The sequence below is a fragment of the Podarcis cretensis genome (genome assembly GCF_951804945.1).
Source record: "Podarcis cretensis genome assembly, chromosome: 10".
Classification (NCBI taxonomy): domain Eukaryota; kingdom Metazoa; phylum Chordata; class Lepidosauria; order Squamata; family Lacertidae; genus Podarcis; species Podarcis cretensis.
Window position 1 is genome coordinate 31709615 of NC_137179.1, and position 16881 is coordinate 31726495.

The 16881-nt window shown below is 39.6% G+C and overlaps 1 protein-coding gene across 2 annotated transcripts in view; it reads right to left on the reverse strand.

Annotated features, from left to right (window-relative positions):
- MRTFA (myocardin related transcription factor A) overlaps positions 1 to 16881 on the reverse strand; it is a 76470-nt gene that overhangs the window by 11005 nt on the left and 48584 nt on the right. For both annotated transcript variants that reach the window (XM_079994559.1, XM_079994558.1), the window contains exons 3-6: positions 5010 to 5065; positions 4113 to 4188; positions 2469 to 2630; positions 495 to 670 (exon numbers count right to left, since the gene is read on the reverse strand). In XM_079994559.1, coding sequence (XP_079850685.1) covers positions 495 to 670; positions 2469 to 2630; positions 4113 to 4188; positions 5010 to 5065 — 470 coding nt within the window. The remainder of the gene's footprint in view (positions 1 to 494; positions 671 to 2468; positions 2631 to 4112; positions 4189 to 5009; positions 5066 to 16881) is intronic.

The following is a 16881-nucleotide window of genomic DNA, read 5'->3' on the forward strand; positions in this document are numbered from 1 at the left end:
AGCTGCATGCAAAGAAACAGTACTGTGAATGGGCTCAATTCAGAGGAAGAGCTATAGCTCAGTAACAGAGCATCTGTTTTGCACGCAGAAGGTCCCAAGTTCAATCCCTGGCATCTCCCAGGTAGGGCTGGGAATGTCTCTTCTGAAACCACTGCCAGTCAGTCTGGACCATACTGAATGAGATGGACCATTGGTCGGCCTCAGTGTAAGGCAATTTCCTATGCTCCCAGTATCAGCTACACTGCAGAGCAAGGCCAGGACCTTATTCCTCCCCCCTTTGGGTTCACATTCAACTATTTTCAGCCCAAAGTAAAGGAATATAGAAGCTTTCATTAGCATAATTTCAGTATTCAGGTGTTTCTGCTCTAATCCACAAATGACTCCTTTGGAATCCACTCCTTGCAGAGGACTTTTTTGTATCCTCCAGGAAAAGGCACGTATGTGGCTGGTGCAGGCACCAAGGCGCACAAGAACCAAGGCTATAATAATCTCACCTGAGCAGGGGATGCTGTTGTGGGGGTGGGAAGTGATTCGCAAACTCGAGCTTCCATTGGGGATGGCACAGACCCCTGGGATTCATGGCTAGCTGGCTGTTCTGGAGACAGGGCATCACTGCTGTCCTCGTCAAAGGAGGAGCTGTCTGCTACTTTTGGGTAGTTCACTTGACCTACTGAAAATAATAAATTTACATTTATTCACTAAACAAATTGAAAGGGGTCAAGGATGATTAGCAGAAGATGGTTCTGGACATCACAAGAAATCTGAGACAGTGAAAAACCAAACAAGCTTTAGACAATTTTTTAAAAAATCAATGTCACAACCTGCGAAGAAATAGTTAACACCAGGATTAACAAGAATATCATCTTCTGCCTCTCTGTAGACAGGTGTAAGGACAACTGGAGCAAGCTTTGTGTCATATCCTGCCTGCAGGCTGGAATGAACAGTTGAGATTATGAAAGCAAAAAGGAGCACTGAAGATAAAAAAAAAAGACAACTGGCAAAATATCTAAGAGCATTAGAAGGAATAATCTGTGAGGCCTAACTGCTATAGACACTTGTGTTTATTTACGATTTACATCCTTCACAAAAAAATATTCCTGTATTTCTTAACAAGATTTTTTTTTTATGTGAAAGGAGGTTGGGTAGAACATGAGAAAAGGAGAGTTATAGTAATAAATGTTGGAAATGTCAGGAGAAAGAAGGAACATTCTATCATATGTGGTGGGAATGTAAAAAAATGAAAGGTTTCTGGGAAATGATTTATAATGAATTGAAAAAAATGTTGAAATATACCTTTGTTAAAAAACCAGAAACTTTTCTGTTAGGAATACTAAGAAATGACATAAAAAAGAAGGTTGAGAAGTTGTTTTTATATGCAGTAACAGCGGCAAGAATTTTGGTGGCACAAAAATGGAAACAGGAAGAAATCCCGATGAAAGAAGAATGGAGAATTAAGTTGATGGAATACGCAGAATTAGACAAGCTAATGGGGAGAATTCGGAACCTGCGAGACCAGAGATTTACCGAGGACTGGAATAAATTTACAGAGTATATTAAGAATATATGTGAAGGTCAATTAACGTTTGTAGGTTTTCAAGAAGCTCTGTGATAATAATGGAAAGAAATATTGTTTTATAATAATAGTTAAGATTAATTTGGTTGAAAAAAACAAAACAATATAGATGCAAGAAATGTGAATAACTGTGAAAACATGAAAATTGCCAGATAGACTGAAGGAAGTCTGAAAGTGAAAAGATTAGAATTGGATGTATAATTCAAATGGAATGTTTTTTCTTTCTTTTTTTTCATTGTTAAATTTGAAAATTTTATAAATTTTTTTTAAAAAAAGAGAGAGAAAAGGAGAGTTATAAGACTGTATGATGGAGGAGAAAGACAATCCAAACCTCTAGAGTTGCTTTATGTCAGGCTTATTTCTGCTACTCCCTAACACTTCCCAGAAGATTAACGTTTTCTCATTCAAAACTATTTCCCTTTTCTTCTCTGAAGGAGGCTACAGCAAAATAGTCTACCTAAACTAACGATGAAGAGACCATACAATGGTGATTCCTCTGGCCAGAGGATGGCACTAGCAGACCACACAGCTGTTCATACTTGTTTTGAAGAAGACCAAACCTTCCAACTTTCTCTTTTTCTCTTCTCACCCCTCTCGCTTACCAAAGCAGGACCACTCAAATGAATGGCTGTAAACAAGTAGATAGGTTTTTAGGAAGAAAAGCAGAATGTGCAAGCTAAGAGAAGACAACCATCCTACAGCAGCTTTTATAGACATGGAGATCAACTAGTGTTTTTAATACACTGGGGTTCTGCTTCAAGTCTGCCACATCCGCTGGATAAGGTAAAATGTATACACTGCTTTCCTTGGTCCAGTGGCACAGTGAGAGGTGCTAGCAAACTGCCACAGGACCCAACACATACATCCAGGCCTCCACCTACCCCACCAACCTTACCAATGAGAGCTTCCTTCAGGCTTGATTCTACAGGCAGAATGTTCTTCTCCACCAATTCCATGGGACCTGGCCGCTGGGCAATCTTCTCATTGAGGTCATCGGCCAGTCTGGCCCGCTTCAACTTCAGCTGCTTGGCCTGAAGGGAAGGTTCAGCAGAGGTCTCTGCTCAGGGGAACAGCAAAAAATATGATCACCTCTCAAGTACATGACCTCAGTACGAAGTTGGCAGTTCACCGTCTGCATGGATACATGCCCTCCACTAAGAGCAGTTCTATTTGTTGGCAGCACACTCCCCTCCATCAAGAGCAAGCTGCATACAATGAAAGTTATGTTTGGTCTGCTCTTTTACTGTCATGAAATTTATTTATTTTTTAAGTTAGTAGCTCACAGTAAACTCTCTATTTTTTTTCTCAGAAAGAGGTCGATTTGGCCTGTAAAAAACCCAGCCCCCATTTATTGCAAGTCTCAAGCCCCCACCAGAAGAAAACTGGGCAAATGATGCACAACGGTCAGTGATGTGTAAACAAAATACCTAACTAAGTTCTAATAATCCTGTTCCTGTGATTTATATTAAGGTAAAGGTAAAGGTAAAGGTACCCCTGCCCGTACGGGCCAGTCTTGACAGACTCTGGGGTTGTGCGCCCATCTCACTTAAGAGGCCAGGGGCCAGCGCTGTCCGGAGACACTTCCGGGTCACATGGCCAGCGTGACATCGCTGCTCTGGCCAGAGCCAGAGCCGCACACGGAAACGCCGTTTACCTTCCCGCTGGTAAGCGGTCCCTATTTATCTACTTGCACCCGGAGGTGCTTTCGAACTGCTAGGTTGGCAGGCGCTGGGACCGAGCAGCGGGAGCGCACCCCGCCGCAGGGATTCGAACCGCCGACCTTTCGATCGGCAAGTCCTAGGCGCTGAGGCTTTAACCCACAGCGCCACCTGCGTCCCTTGTGATTTATATTACCTGTTCTTAATTATGAATTTAAAATTTTTGTGACTTGCCCTGGGACCCATTGGTGAAGGGCAGGTAACAATGATGACAACAACAACAAACAAACTGCCCAATCCTATTCCACCAGCACACTAAACTTCTACTGCCATCCCTTAAAACATTTAGAAATAATTCTCTGGAGAATTTGCTAACCTGCCACCCATCACTTTTCCTTACTCACAAAATCATTTCTGTACATCCACATTCACTCAGGATTCCCCCCCCCCTCTAAAGAAAAGGTATCTTAAATGATATGCAGGGGTTGCACCATGCTCATAGATGCAATGGTGTCCTTGAAGTCTTCCCCTGGTGCCTATGATGTATCTGAGGCCCCACCCCGGCCCAAGTCACAAGGTGAGGAGGATGGTTAGCTTTTACTTCCTTGAGAAGTACATGGGGCTCAAGGAGGAAGCTGGGACCCACAGCACTTGTTCAAAAACCTACTACAATTCAAGAATACAAACAGTGTGCCTGGAGGACCTTGATAGCAAAGTACATTGCTCAACGTTAAAGCACTGACCCACACCAACAGTACTGGCCCAAGCTGCCAGCCAGTCATCCCCAGCTGAATAAGATTAACATACAAGAGCCATGAATGTAAAGTTGTATCTATAAGGGCGAAAATTTACAAGAGAAGACTGCACGCCAAGAATCATACCTTCCAGAATGTGCATCCTCACTAACTCTGATCTCTCTGGCCGGGACCGGATCTTCCGTTTCAGGTAGTCCTCTGTCTGCAAAAAAATATATATGGAAAACAGCATGCTGAACCCAAGTAGGAAGACAGGACTGAGGCAAATAACGTACATGATATTTTAGCAGAGAAATTATCTTGGATTTTTAAGCATATGACGAGATATAACTTTCCCACATATTTTTACTACCCCTGCCATTGCAGCAGGCTAATGATTCCAGAACATTTAAGCAGTATCAGAGAACCTCAAGCAGAATGGGTCACAGAACTTAAAGCACTAAGCGCTTAAGAGATTCTTATATTGTGGTATGTTAAATTCTCAGGTTGTTTGGGTACAGGAAGAAACACATCTATTGATCAGGAAACTTGGGGAAAGTCAGTTACTTATCTTGAATCCTCAGTCACCTTACAAACTGTATAGCAAATCTGGAGTGATTTTACCCAGGCTCTAATTCTATTAACTTTAAACAAATGTTAAAGGAGAAAGAGAAAGAGAAGATAACAATTCAGCAGCCAGTGCTGAATTGTTCTCATCCAGCTAACAAGAGGCTCTTTTGGGAATGAACTGAAATACTCCCCAAATGAGACACGGTGCCTGCATTCAGTTTCCTTATTTCTCAAGAATCAAAGTTTTCCACTTAGCTTCTGTATTATCAAGCTCTCAGCTAGAGAGAAAATCAAGCAAAGTCCAAGGTACCTGAAAGGTGCAGACATGTTTATAATTAAGAGAAACTATCACAGGTGGTGTACAGAATGGAAACATGCAAGATGCTCAACAGAGAAGCACTTAGAAGAATATGCAAACAGTTTTGAAAATACATCACAAACGCAGTAACTCTCCTGAAGCTAACTGTGGCTTACCCTGGCCCGTTCCAAGCTCCTTCTCTGTTCATGAAATGCAGCTGGACTTTTCAGAGCTGTTGGAAAGATAACAATGAAGGAATTACAAGAGTTGGTCTCACACATTTCTAAACATGACCATGCTACTTAAGTGTCACTCAATTCAAAGTACAGGTGTTGCAATTAAATAAAACAAGATGCAGTTTCAACATGGTTTTACTGTGTTGGCAGCCACAATAAATCAGAAGCATCAGGGCCAATTTGACAACCAAGTCAGTCAATGCTTGTTAGAGAAATATATGCTTAGGATATATTCATTCTTTATTATATATAATGATTTTAAAACAGGTATTAAACCTCTTAATTCTGCTCTAGCCTTTCATAAAGTCAAGAGTCTAAAAATTTAGCATAATAAAGCCTTGGGGTTCTATTAGCAATAACCTTGGAGATAACAGTTCAAGTCTTAGCCATGTTCTTAGCGACCACATACCAGAAAAAGGTAGGGGTGTGTGTGTGTGTGTTTTGTTTATGGAGGCTAAGAACAAAGAAGCAGGGTTAAGACTAGAAGATGTGAGGTGAGACGATCAAGTTGGAATCATGATGCATGCAATCTGGACTTTTGCTACTTATTCTTGGGCCATGTAATGAATATTCCTGTGCATGTGAAAAGGACAATATTGAGACAAACCAGGATTTTGGCAATGGATGTGGGTTGCAATGCAACCTTATGACATTCTGGTTCCTGTGCAATGAGACTTGGTTTTCCATTGTATATAAAGACAGATCTGTCTCAGTGCCAATTCAGAGAAGGCTACAGAGCTACAGAGCAAACCCCCAAAGAAGAAACACTTTGTCTGCAGGCATCTACTTCCTGGACATTTTCAGCATATGGACCAGATCTTCTATCAATTTGGGATGGTTTGAATCCACACAATGGAGTAAGCTCCCATTGCTCTGTCCCAGCTTCTGCCAACCTAGCAGTTCGAAAACATCCCAGTGTGAGTAGATAAATAGGTACTGCTGCGACGGGAAGGTTAATGGCGTTTCTGTGCGCTCTGGTTTCTGTCACGGTGTTCCCCTGCGCCAGAAGTGGTTTAGTCATGCTGGCCACATGACCCAGAAGAGTGCCAAAAACCCCATAGTAGTCTTTGACTGGCCTTAACCATTCAGGGGTCCTTTACCTTTTTAAACTTTACCTCTGTCATTTTAAATTCACACCCTGGTATGCTGTCAACCTAAGCCAGCTGAGGAAGTAGCCTTTTTTACAAATTGCTTAGAGGCACTCTAGGTTTATATAAATCACTTAAATAAATGCAACCCCACACTGTTCCTCACAGAAGGCACATGGACAAGAAAGATTTGATGAAGGAATAATATGACTTCACCAAAGAAGTCTCAGTGTAGCTGAAAATTTCGGCACAAGTAGAATTGAGCATGCAAGATGCATGAAGTCTGACATGTCAACACCAATATTACACACAGCCACATACATTAGTATCTGATCATTTACAGCAGGTCCACGTGCAGACAGGAGCAAGGAAGACAGGTCAAGCACACTTGTCTACCAATACAAAAGTGGTAGAGAATCTAAGGAGTAACGTAAAGAATGAACACCTTCCCTGTCTTTTCTCACCACTGAAGAACTGCCAAGAGAGACCCTATTTTAGGACACTGATCAACTGCTGCTGTACAAGCCTTGGAAGAATCCTTTGGCAGGGCTTTTTCTCTGCCAGATTCCAGTAAGCTCACATTGGCTAGGACTAATAGGACTGCTGTCTGCCAACAAATCTTTTCTCAGCACATTGTGGTAGAGTGCTGGTTACCAGCTGAGTACTTCTAATGTGGAATGGTAGCTTCAGTTGCATAGAATCCATGGGTCTATTACAGTGAGCAGAAAAATCTGGGACTTAGGTCTTCCAATCTACCACCAGAAGCCATTCAGCTCCAGGTTAGTGGTCATGCTGGAACCAATCACAGAAAATGATACCACACCATATCAATACTGCCTAAATAATGCATCTGTTAAAGGTGTGGTCCTTAATAGCTGCAATTTCCTGGCATTTTGGAGCTTGAGTGGACATGGGAAGTCCTTAACACAACATGTCAAACCAAAAGGGTTTTTGTTAATTGAATTCTGTTATTAAGGTGGTCCCTCTATTCTGATTTTGCGTGTGTGTACACACATGGAAGACTAAATAACTTTGTGTGGAGCACAGCAGACCTCTAGTAAAAACACTGTCAGCAAATGTAGACGCAGGATGCTTTTTACAGCACACACATCTTTGAGGGGCTTCTTAATAGTGCTGCAGCTGTGTAAGGATAGGGTAACTGAGAAAAGCTCCTGAAAGAATGCTTTCCACTATGTGCTCCCTCAGTCTCAAAGGTATTCAGAAATACAAGGTATAAGGGTAATTTGGTGGTGGCAACAGCAACCTGTTTAAAGAAAAGTCCGATTGACAGCGATCCGAGCGCAAGCGGGGATTTTCCCTCTTGGGGGGATCCCGGGTTTTTCGGAGGATTGGGGGTGTCACAGGGCGCAGTGACCCCTCGAAGTAGTGTCAGGAGGGTGTTCTGACACTCAGGTTCCCGCAGGCAGCCGAAACACGAACCTCCCGGCCGTCAGGTAGCTCCCAAAAAGAGTGACGAGAACGGCGGGGGGGAGAGCGGGTTGCAGGGAGGCCATAGCTACCTCCGAGAAACGAAGCCCCGGGCTTGCAAGGAGAGCTCTCAATTCTCGATTGGGAAGAAATTCGGACTTAATTGGGTATAAAGAAGAATCTTAAAATTAAGGAAAGAAACCGGATGAAAAAATTGGAAGGTACGAGACCAGCTTTCTATCCGCAATCAGTTTAGACGCATGGAAACAACAAAGCGATCAAAAGTGAAAGTAAGTTACCGCTCGCGGCTGTTGTTTCTTCTCCCCTTTAACTGAATAAAAATAATCCTTTTTGGGAAGATACAATTTATCAAGAAAGATCCAAAGGAAAAGGGGGGACAGAGGAACAAGACGGAGTTATTTAAGTCCTTTTGGGGGCTTGTGAATTTGATCTGCCGTAACTAGACTTTGGTGTGGTGGTGAAATAAAAACTGCGCAACAAAAGGGTATTTCCAGACTCCATTGTTAAAGTTCTACGAGACTGTCTGATGTTTGCCAAGGAAAGAAGGTTTTTTTAAATTGATCTGGACTGGCGTTTCAGGATTAAACATAATTCGGCACACCCTTTGATGGTTTATTTCTTTTTTCGTGGCAATTTCTTTTTATTGAAATATCTAAATATTTGAGCAATTTAAAACGGCTTGGAGACCTTGCCCCTAGTGGCCAGAAGACACACAACAACTTGCTCTTTGTTTGTTTTTTCTCTGTTTTTTTCGGGTCCTTATTTTTTTTTTTTCTAATAAACAACTCTTGGCTTTGGGATTAAAAGAACTATTGATTCACACAAATTTGGATTAGCCTAATTGGTGGCAGAAGAAATATTTATTCGTATCGATTTAAGGATTAGCCTAATTGGTGGCAGAAGACTGGTTTGGACATTAACATTTAAAAAAAAAAACTTTTTCTTTGGGTTCTCTCTAACTTCAGCAAATTTGTAAGAGTTGGGTCATATTTAAAACAAATACCTGTAGTTATGGATTAGTCGAATTGGTGGCAAGAAGACGTTTATAGACAATTTGAACTGTTGGGATTTAATTTGATTATATTTGATTATATTGAGATTTGGACTGGACTTGATGGACTATGAATGGATGAAAGTGGTATTTGTATCTTGAATTTTGAAAAAAGTGTCATTTATATGTTTGATATAAGAATTGTTTTGAGGAGGGACACAGTATAATTTAGGGTTTGGATCCAACTGAATTAGGGAAACAGTGGGACTGATTTATTAGAAAAGGGAACGGGTAGAAAGTAAGGAGAAGGAGAAAATGTCTCACTTACAGAAGAAAGCTGGGGAAGGAGGAACACCGGGAGAAAGAAGAGGTTCAAAACCTGAGGCAGATTTCAAAGCCGAAATTTTAAAAATGTTTGCAGAAATTAGACAAAGTGAAAAGAATTTGGAGGATAAATTAGAACATGTAGATACTAGAATTGAGCAGGTGGATAACAAAATAGGTAAAATGGACCAAAAGATTGACGATACAGTAAAAGAATTGAAAGGCCAAATAAAAGAAATTAGCAAGAGAACACAATCTGTTGAGGAAGGATTAAAAAAGACAAAAGTGGAGATAAAAGAAGTTAAAAAAGAAGAGGAGAAGATGAAAGCAGGAATCTCAGAAATGAGCAAAACGCAGGAGGAGTTATGGGATGCAATTTCCATGAACGAACTGAGGCAACGGGAGGTGAACCTAAGGTTGAGAGCAGTTCCAGAGGTTCAAGGAGAAGACATCAAAGATAAATTAATAACGGAAATTGCTCAATGGTTGGAATTACAAAAAGAAGATGTAGAGAAGAGAGTTCAAAGCGCATTTAGGATGAGAGTAAGGACAACTAAGACAAGGAAAGTTACAGGAGATTGCTTGATCACCTTTAAAGACAAAGATATGAGGAATCTAATACTCCAAAAAAACAGAGAGAGGCGATTGAATATCGATGGGAGCTACATAATTATTTTTAAAGACATACTGGTCAGATTGTTGAAACGGAGAGACCCATATAAACCATTGGTCCAAATTCTGAAGAAAAACAAGATTGAATTTAAATGGGAATTCCCTCAGGGGATTTCCTTTGTATACAAAGCCAAGAGACATAGACTTACAAGTCCCAAAGAAACAAGTAAGTTTCAGAGACGCTACAAAGAATTGATGGTAGAAGAGGAAGAGGAAGAGGAAGAAGGCGCGGTAGGAGGAATTGACCCGATGGGAGGAAAACTTTTAAAAGGAAAGTACAAAAAGAATAGAGAGATGGATGAAGAGGAGGAGGAGAAAGAAGAAGAAGAAGAAGAAGAAGAGGAGGAGGAAGAAGAAGAAAAAGAGGAATTATAAAGAGATAATTTGAAACAAATTTTATACTTTTTAATTAATCACCAGAAAATATGGCATTGAAATTATGGAATTGGAACATTAATGGGATGAATGATAAGAAGAAAAGAAACAGTATTGAACAATATCTAAAAAGGAAAAATTTGGACATCATCTGTCTTCAAGAAACACATGTGGCAAGGAAGCATAAAAAAATTCTGATTAATAACAGATTGGGTAATGAATTTATATCCTCAGATAAAGAAAAGAAGAGAGGCATAGTCCTTTATGTAAGGAAAAACATAGAAGCTCAACAGATCTTCAAAGATGAAGAAGGAAGAATAATTGCAATACAGATCAATTGGCAGGGCGAAAAATTAATAATTGTCGGGATCTACGCACCTAATGGAAATAAGACTGATTTTTACAAGAAATTGGAAGAAAGGTTGTTTGAATATATGGATCAAAAAATTATAATAATGGGAGATATGAACGGAGTTGTATCAACGGAAATGGATAGATTAAGAGAAAAAAGTGACAGTAAAGAAGGGAAACTACCGAAGACCTTTTTCGCATTGGTGCAAAATCTCAATTTAATTGACATTTGGAGACTTAGACACCCATTAGAAAAATAGTTCACATTTTATTCGGAACCGAATCAGTCCATGTCAAGAATAGATCAAATTTGGATCTCGAATGAACTAACTACTAGAATCCAACAAATAGAAATCCAACCCAGAGTAATTTCGGATCACAATCCGATAAAAATGGAGATAAAGATGTATGAAGAAAGAACATTCAGATGGAGACTGAAAGATTACCTTTTGGAAGATGAAAGAATCATTCAAGATGCCCGTAAAAAATTGATGGATTACTTTGCAGACAATATGAACAAAGGCACAAAGATCAGCACAGTTTGGGATGCAAGCAAGGCGGTAATGAGGGGATTCTTCATCCAACAGAATGCGATTAAAAATAAGAACAGAGAGAAAGGGAAGAAGGAAATCCTAAAACAAATAATGGACAATGAACAAAAGTTAATCAAAAAGCCAAATAACATCAAGATAAAACAAAATATTAAAGTCTTGCAGACACAGTTTGCCATGATCATAAATAAAGAAGTCGAATGGAACATTAAAAGACTGAGACAAAGGAACTTTGAATTCGCAAATAAACCTGGAAAATGGCTTGCATGGCAAATCAAAAAAAGGAAAGAGCAAGGTACAATTAACAAAATCATTGTGGATGGCGAGGAAATAGAGAACCCAAAAGGTATCAGAAAAGGATTTTTGGATTTCTATAAGCATTTATATGCAAAACGAGAGAAAAACAATATAAAGAAGATAGAGAAATTTTTGAAAGGAAAAAAGGTGCAAAAGATCCCGACAGAAATGAAAGACAGACTGAATGCCCCAATAGAGAATGAGGAGATAGTAGAAATTATAAAACAGATGAAAAAAGGGAAGGCACCAGGACCAGATGGATTTACAGCAACTTATTACAAAGAAATGAGGGACTCCCTGACGGTACCACTTAAAGAAGTTATGAATAATATTTTGAAACAACAGGACATACCAGAAACATGGAAAGAAGCCTTTATAACACTCATACCAAAACAAGACTCTGATCTCACACAAGTGAAGAACTATAGACCGATATCTCTGCTAAACACAGATTACAAGATTTTCTCGGATATTTTGGCAACAAGATTTAAGAAGATATTGCAACAACATATCCATAAAGATCAAGCAGGTTTCCTTCCTGGCAGACATATGAAGGACAATGTAAGAAATATAATAAATATTCTGGAATATTTGACTGCCAGTAATGAGAGACAAGCCGTTCTAATGTTTGTGGATGCAGAGAAAGCGTTTGATAATGTTTCATGGGAATTCATGTTGAAAAATTTGGAAATGATGGAAGTGGGAGAAGACTTTTATAACGGTATAAAGGCAATATATTCAGAACAGAGAGCTAAATTGATAGTAAATAATGTAATCACAGAGGATGTGAATATAAAGAAAGGTACAAGACAGGGATGCCCTCTCTCACCACTGTTATTCATTACGGTTCTGGAGGTCCTGCTTAGTTCTATTAGGCAAAACAAACTAATAAAGGGGGTAACAGTAGGTCAAAACCAATATAAAGTTAAAGCCTTTGCCGATGATCTGGTAATTACGGTGGAAGATCCGACAAGTAGTCTAAAAGAAGTTATAAAAGAAATTGATCAATTTGGAAGAGTGGCCAGATTTGTATTAAATAAGAGGAAAACTAAACTTATGGTGAAGAATTTGGACCAAAGTTTGATAGAAGAAGTGCAAAGAGAAACAGAGATGGAAGTGGCAAAGAAGGTAAAATATTTAGGAATATGGTTAACCCAAAAAAAATTGACTTATTTCAAAACAATTATGTGACAACTTGGAACACTATTAAGAGAGACCTCGAAGCGTGGAGTAGGATGAAACTATCTTTTTGGGGCAGAATCTCTTCAATCAAGATGAGCGTGCTTCCAAAGATGTTGTTCTTATTTCAAATGATTCCAATAATTAAGGGGACAAAGATCTTCAGAGAGTGGCAAAGAATGATTTCAAAATATATCTGGCAGGGCAAAAAGCCACGAATACAATTTAAGTTACTAACTGATGCGAAAGAAAGAGGTGGCTTCGCCCTGCCAGACCTGAAACTTTATTATGAAGCATCTTGTCTCTGTTGGATAAAGGATTGAATAACACTAAAAGACAATAAGTTATTGGATCTGGAAGGGTTTGACAACAGGTTTGGCTGGCACGCCTACTTATGGTCGGGAAAGAAGAAAGCTCATAAAAGTTTTGCCAATCATATTTTCAGAGGTGCCCTAATAGAAATATGGGATAGGTACCAAAATATTTTGGAACCAAATGTACCTCATTGGTTATCCCCACTGGAGGTCATGAGTGTCAAAAAGACAAACATGAGAGAGGATTGGATGACTTATGGAGACATTGTAATTAAAGAAGGGGGGAAATGGAAATTGAAGCCATATGAACAAGTCAAAAAATATGTATATGATTGGTTGCACTACTTCCAAACAAATGAAATGTTTAAAAAGGATTGCAAAGAGTGGAAATATATTGAAGGAGAGTCTAGATTTCAGAAAGAGATAATAAATAATGATTATAAGGTATTGTCAAAAATGTACAAAATGCTATTGGAATGGCAAACAAAGGACGAAGAAGTTAAATCGGTTATGATACAGTTAGCAGATTGGGAGAAGGTATGGAAGGAAAATATGAAATTCACTGCATGCATGACAATAAAGGAAAACATTATGAAAATGGTATATAGATGGTATATCACTCCCGTTAAATTAGCAAAAATGTATAAGACATGTAACAAATGTTGGAAATGTGAGGAAAGGGAAGGGTCATTTTATCATATGTGGTGGGAGTGTAAGAAAGTAAAAGGCTTCTGGGAAATGATATATAATGAGTTGAAAAAGATGTTTAAATATACGTTTGTGAAGAAACCAGAAGCCTTTTTGTTAGGAATTACAGGAAGAGAAATTAATAGAAGTGATTATAAACTTTTTCAATATGCAGTGACTGCGGCAAGAATTTTAATGGCTCAAAAATGGAAACAAGAAGAATTACCAACATTGGAAGAATGGAGACGGAAACTGATGGACTTTGCTGAATTAGATAAACTGACAGGAAAAATTAGATACCAAAAAGATCACAAGTTCACACAGGACTGGAGAAAGTTTACGATTTATCTGGAAAATATTTGTGATGAACAGACAACGCTAGTTGGATTTAAAGAGGCTTTGTGAGGAGAAAGGGTATTGTAAGAGGGAAAAGAGCTGTAAAGATTTATTAACTGGCAATACAATTACAAAGGAAATGTGAACTAAATTTAAAATTATGAGGATTGTGGAGGGAGCGGGGGGAAGTCCAAAAGAATTTTGTATTATAGTGGATACGAATGTGTTATTTAAATTTGTAAAAGAAAAATTTTCTTAAAAAATTAATAAAATAAAAAAAAGAAAGAAAAGTCTGATCACCTACAGTAGAGTAGTAACCAGTGCCAAGACGCCTATGATACCTTTGTGATCCATAGCAAGACAACCAGTAAGAGGAGCTTTCCTGCTATTTATCTAGAAGTAGTTAAAGGTAAAGGGACCCCTGACCATTAGGTCCAGTCGTGGCAAACTCTGGGGTTGCGGCGCTCATCTCGCTTTATTGGCTGAGGGAGCCGGCGTACAGCTTCCGGGTCATGTGGCCAGAATGACTAAGCCGCTTTTGGCGAACCAGAACAGCGCACGGAAACGCTGTTTACCTTACCGCTGGAGCGGTACCTATTTATCTACTTGCACTTTGACGTGCTTTCAAACTGCTAAGTTGGCAGGAGAAGGGACCGAGCAATGGGAGCTCACCCCGTTGAGGGGATTTAAACCGCCAACCTTCTGATTGGCAAGTCCTAGGCTCTGTGGTTTAACCCACAGTGCCACACCCCAACAAAAGTCTTTTTTAGTATTCTGAGTGATGAAATTCTATTGTTTGTTGTTGTTGTTGTTGTTGTTGTTGTTGTTGTTGTTGTTGTTATGATGAAAAGGAGTAACTAAGAAGCCTGTTATCTTTCAATTGAAACCCCCCCCCCCAAAGGGAAATTCTCATTCTCACAGGTATTTCTATGAAAAACACTTGGCTTGTGCTTCATCCCAATGCTGGCAGTAATGCAAAGAAAAGAATTCCATTCTTGACCTCTGAAAATGCTGAAGGGAACAAGTCTCTACTTCTCCCACAAGATTCTCTTGGAAGAAACCAAAGATCACTGGTATAGTATGTATTATCAGACTCCATCCAAACTAACCAAACAGTGTACATTTTTCTTGGCTACATAAAAAGTACATAACAAATGGCCCAGAACTGTCAAACAACTCTACCATGTCAGTTAGGAGATCGACCTTTTCTAGCATGGCCTTAATATATTGTGTAGCTATAAGTAGCCAAGTTTATGAACTGTAGTAACCCACACTCTAGAGAAATAGACTGTCATTTTCAGCTTTACATGTTTAAAAGACTTCCATCCCTCAGGATTGTGAAAAACATGGAAACATAAAAGAAATCATTGCTGAAAGCCGTAAGACTAATATCAAGATATGGGTTTCACCGCGCGCATGTGCAGAAGCGGTCCTCAGGTTGCGGAAACCTTGGGATCTGACTGGACCTCCGGAAGAGATCCCATTCGCAACCGGAGGCACCACTGTACTTGGAACAGGACTTTCTCTGAGTATTTCAGTGGTAGGCTCATGGCCCAGGCTGTGTTTTCAGCTGCTGGGAATTGCAAGTGGGGAGAGTACTGTTGCCCTCTGACCCTGACAGTGGTCTTCCCATAGGTTGGCTACTGTGACAACAGGATGCTGAACTAAATGGGCCACTAGTCTGATCCAACAGGGCTCTTCTGATATTCTATAGGGGGAAAACCCAAGACTTTTAATTACACCTTAATTTAAGCCCAGTGTTAACAGCAGCAATTAAGAGCTAAATAGGAAGAGATTTCATTCCTCGAGTATTATTATTTTAGCACTAGCTGAGAAACAATTCAAAGCCATGAAGCAAGTTGTATGTTTCTATTATGTTCTCTTTTCTTAAAAGATCCAGGTGTCGGTATATTCAAGTGTTGTTCTAGGTAAAACAACAAGAATGAGACACACTAACCTCATAAGTTCAATATTTTAAAGTAATTTAATGGTATCACTACTCGTGTAGATAAAAGCCCATCTATAGGAGCTTACCACAGCTCACAATGTGTTGCCCTGTAGATGTTGTTGGACTTCAACTCCCATCATCCCTAACCATTGGCCATGCTGGCTGGGGCTGATGGGAATTTTTGTTCAACCTTGGGGTTTCCCCCCACAAGTGTTTGGGTTCTCCCAAGTCTGCTGAAACCTTCCTCTTGTGCATGGATGATGTCATTTTGTCTACAAAAGGATTGGTAGCCAGAACTGAGATCACTGTAAGTATACAATATGATAATGCTGTAAGGTTGCCATAGCCCTGTGGCCCCAGGCGACAGATAGGGTTTACACTTGATTTATAGTAGGGTAAACGCACATGCTCATAAATCCAAAAATACTCTTACTGCTAAGCAGTTGGGCTGTATCTGAATAACAGACTCAGAACATTGTTTATTTTTCTAATAGAAAAGCTTTAGCTGCAAAAGAGTTCTTTTTTTCTTGTCATCAAGAGTTCCATTTCGTTTTGCTTTGAGGAATATACACCATTTCTGAAAGCATGTTTAGCTTTAGTGTCATATGCAAATCTGTCCTCAGACAGCACCCTGGATCCCAAACAATCAATGCCTTCCAAGGAGAAAATAAACATAGATCACTTTACTCAGCGCTTTGAAAACAGTTTGCATATACCTGTTTTGCAGCAAAGCATGGGAAATATTCCTCTGGAGACTCCTTGATGTAAGTGAAGATCTGCACTACAGTGAAACCAATCAAAGAGGCTGTTCATGAGCATGGCACAGCTTTGAAGGGTAAGTATTTGCCATAAAATGAACAGAAAATTATATTAAACACTGTAGATATTATAGTAGCTTGCCAGTATCCCCAGCAAAACAGTGAGACCTGTGCCTTCTCTGATTTTAAAATTAGGAGCATTAGCTACAATCCAGAGAGTCTGTAAAATAAAGGCTTGCCTATACAGTATATCTCATAGCTTCTATTTGTGATGCACCATAAGGGCATGACATTGAAGTAACAACTTTTGAAGCTCTCCCAAATGTGCTTTAGATTTGCAACCTCTGAGTGAGAGAAGAGAGTAGATCAATTTATATTAATGATGCTTTATAACTTCCCTTCCTTCCTTTGTATCCTTGTTCTTGCAGCACTCTCAGTCATCACAAATATGAAACTAACTCCCTGCAATTGTTGGCACATGGTGCCACCCTG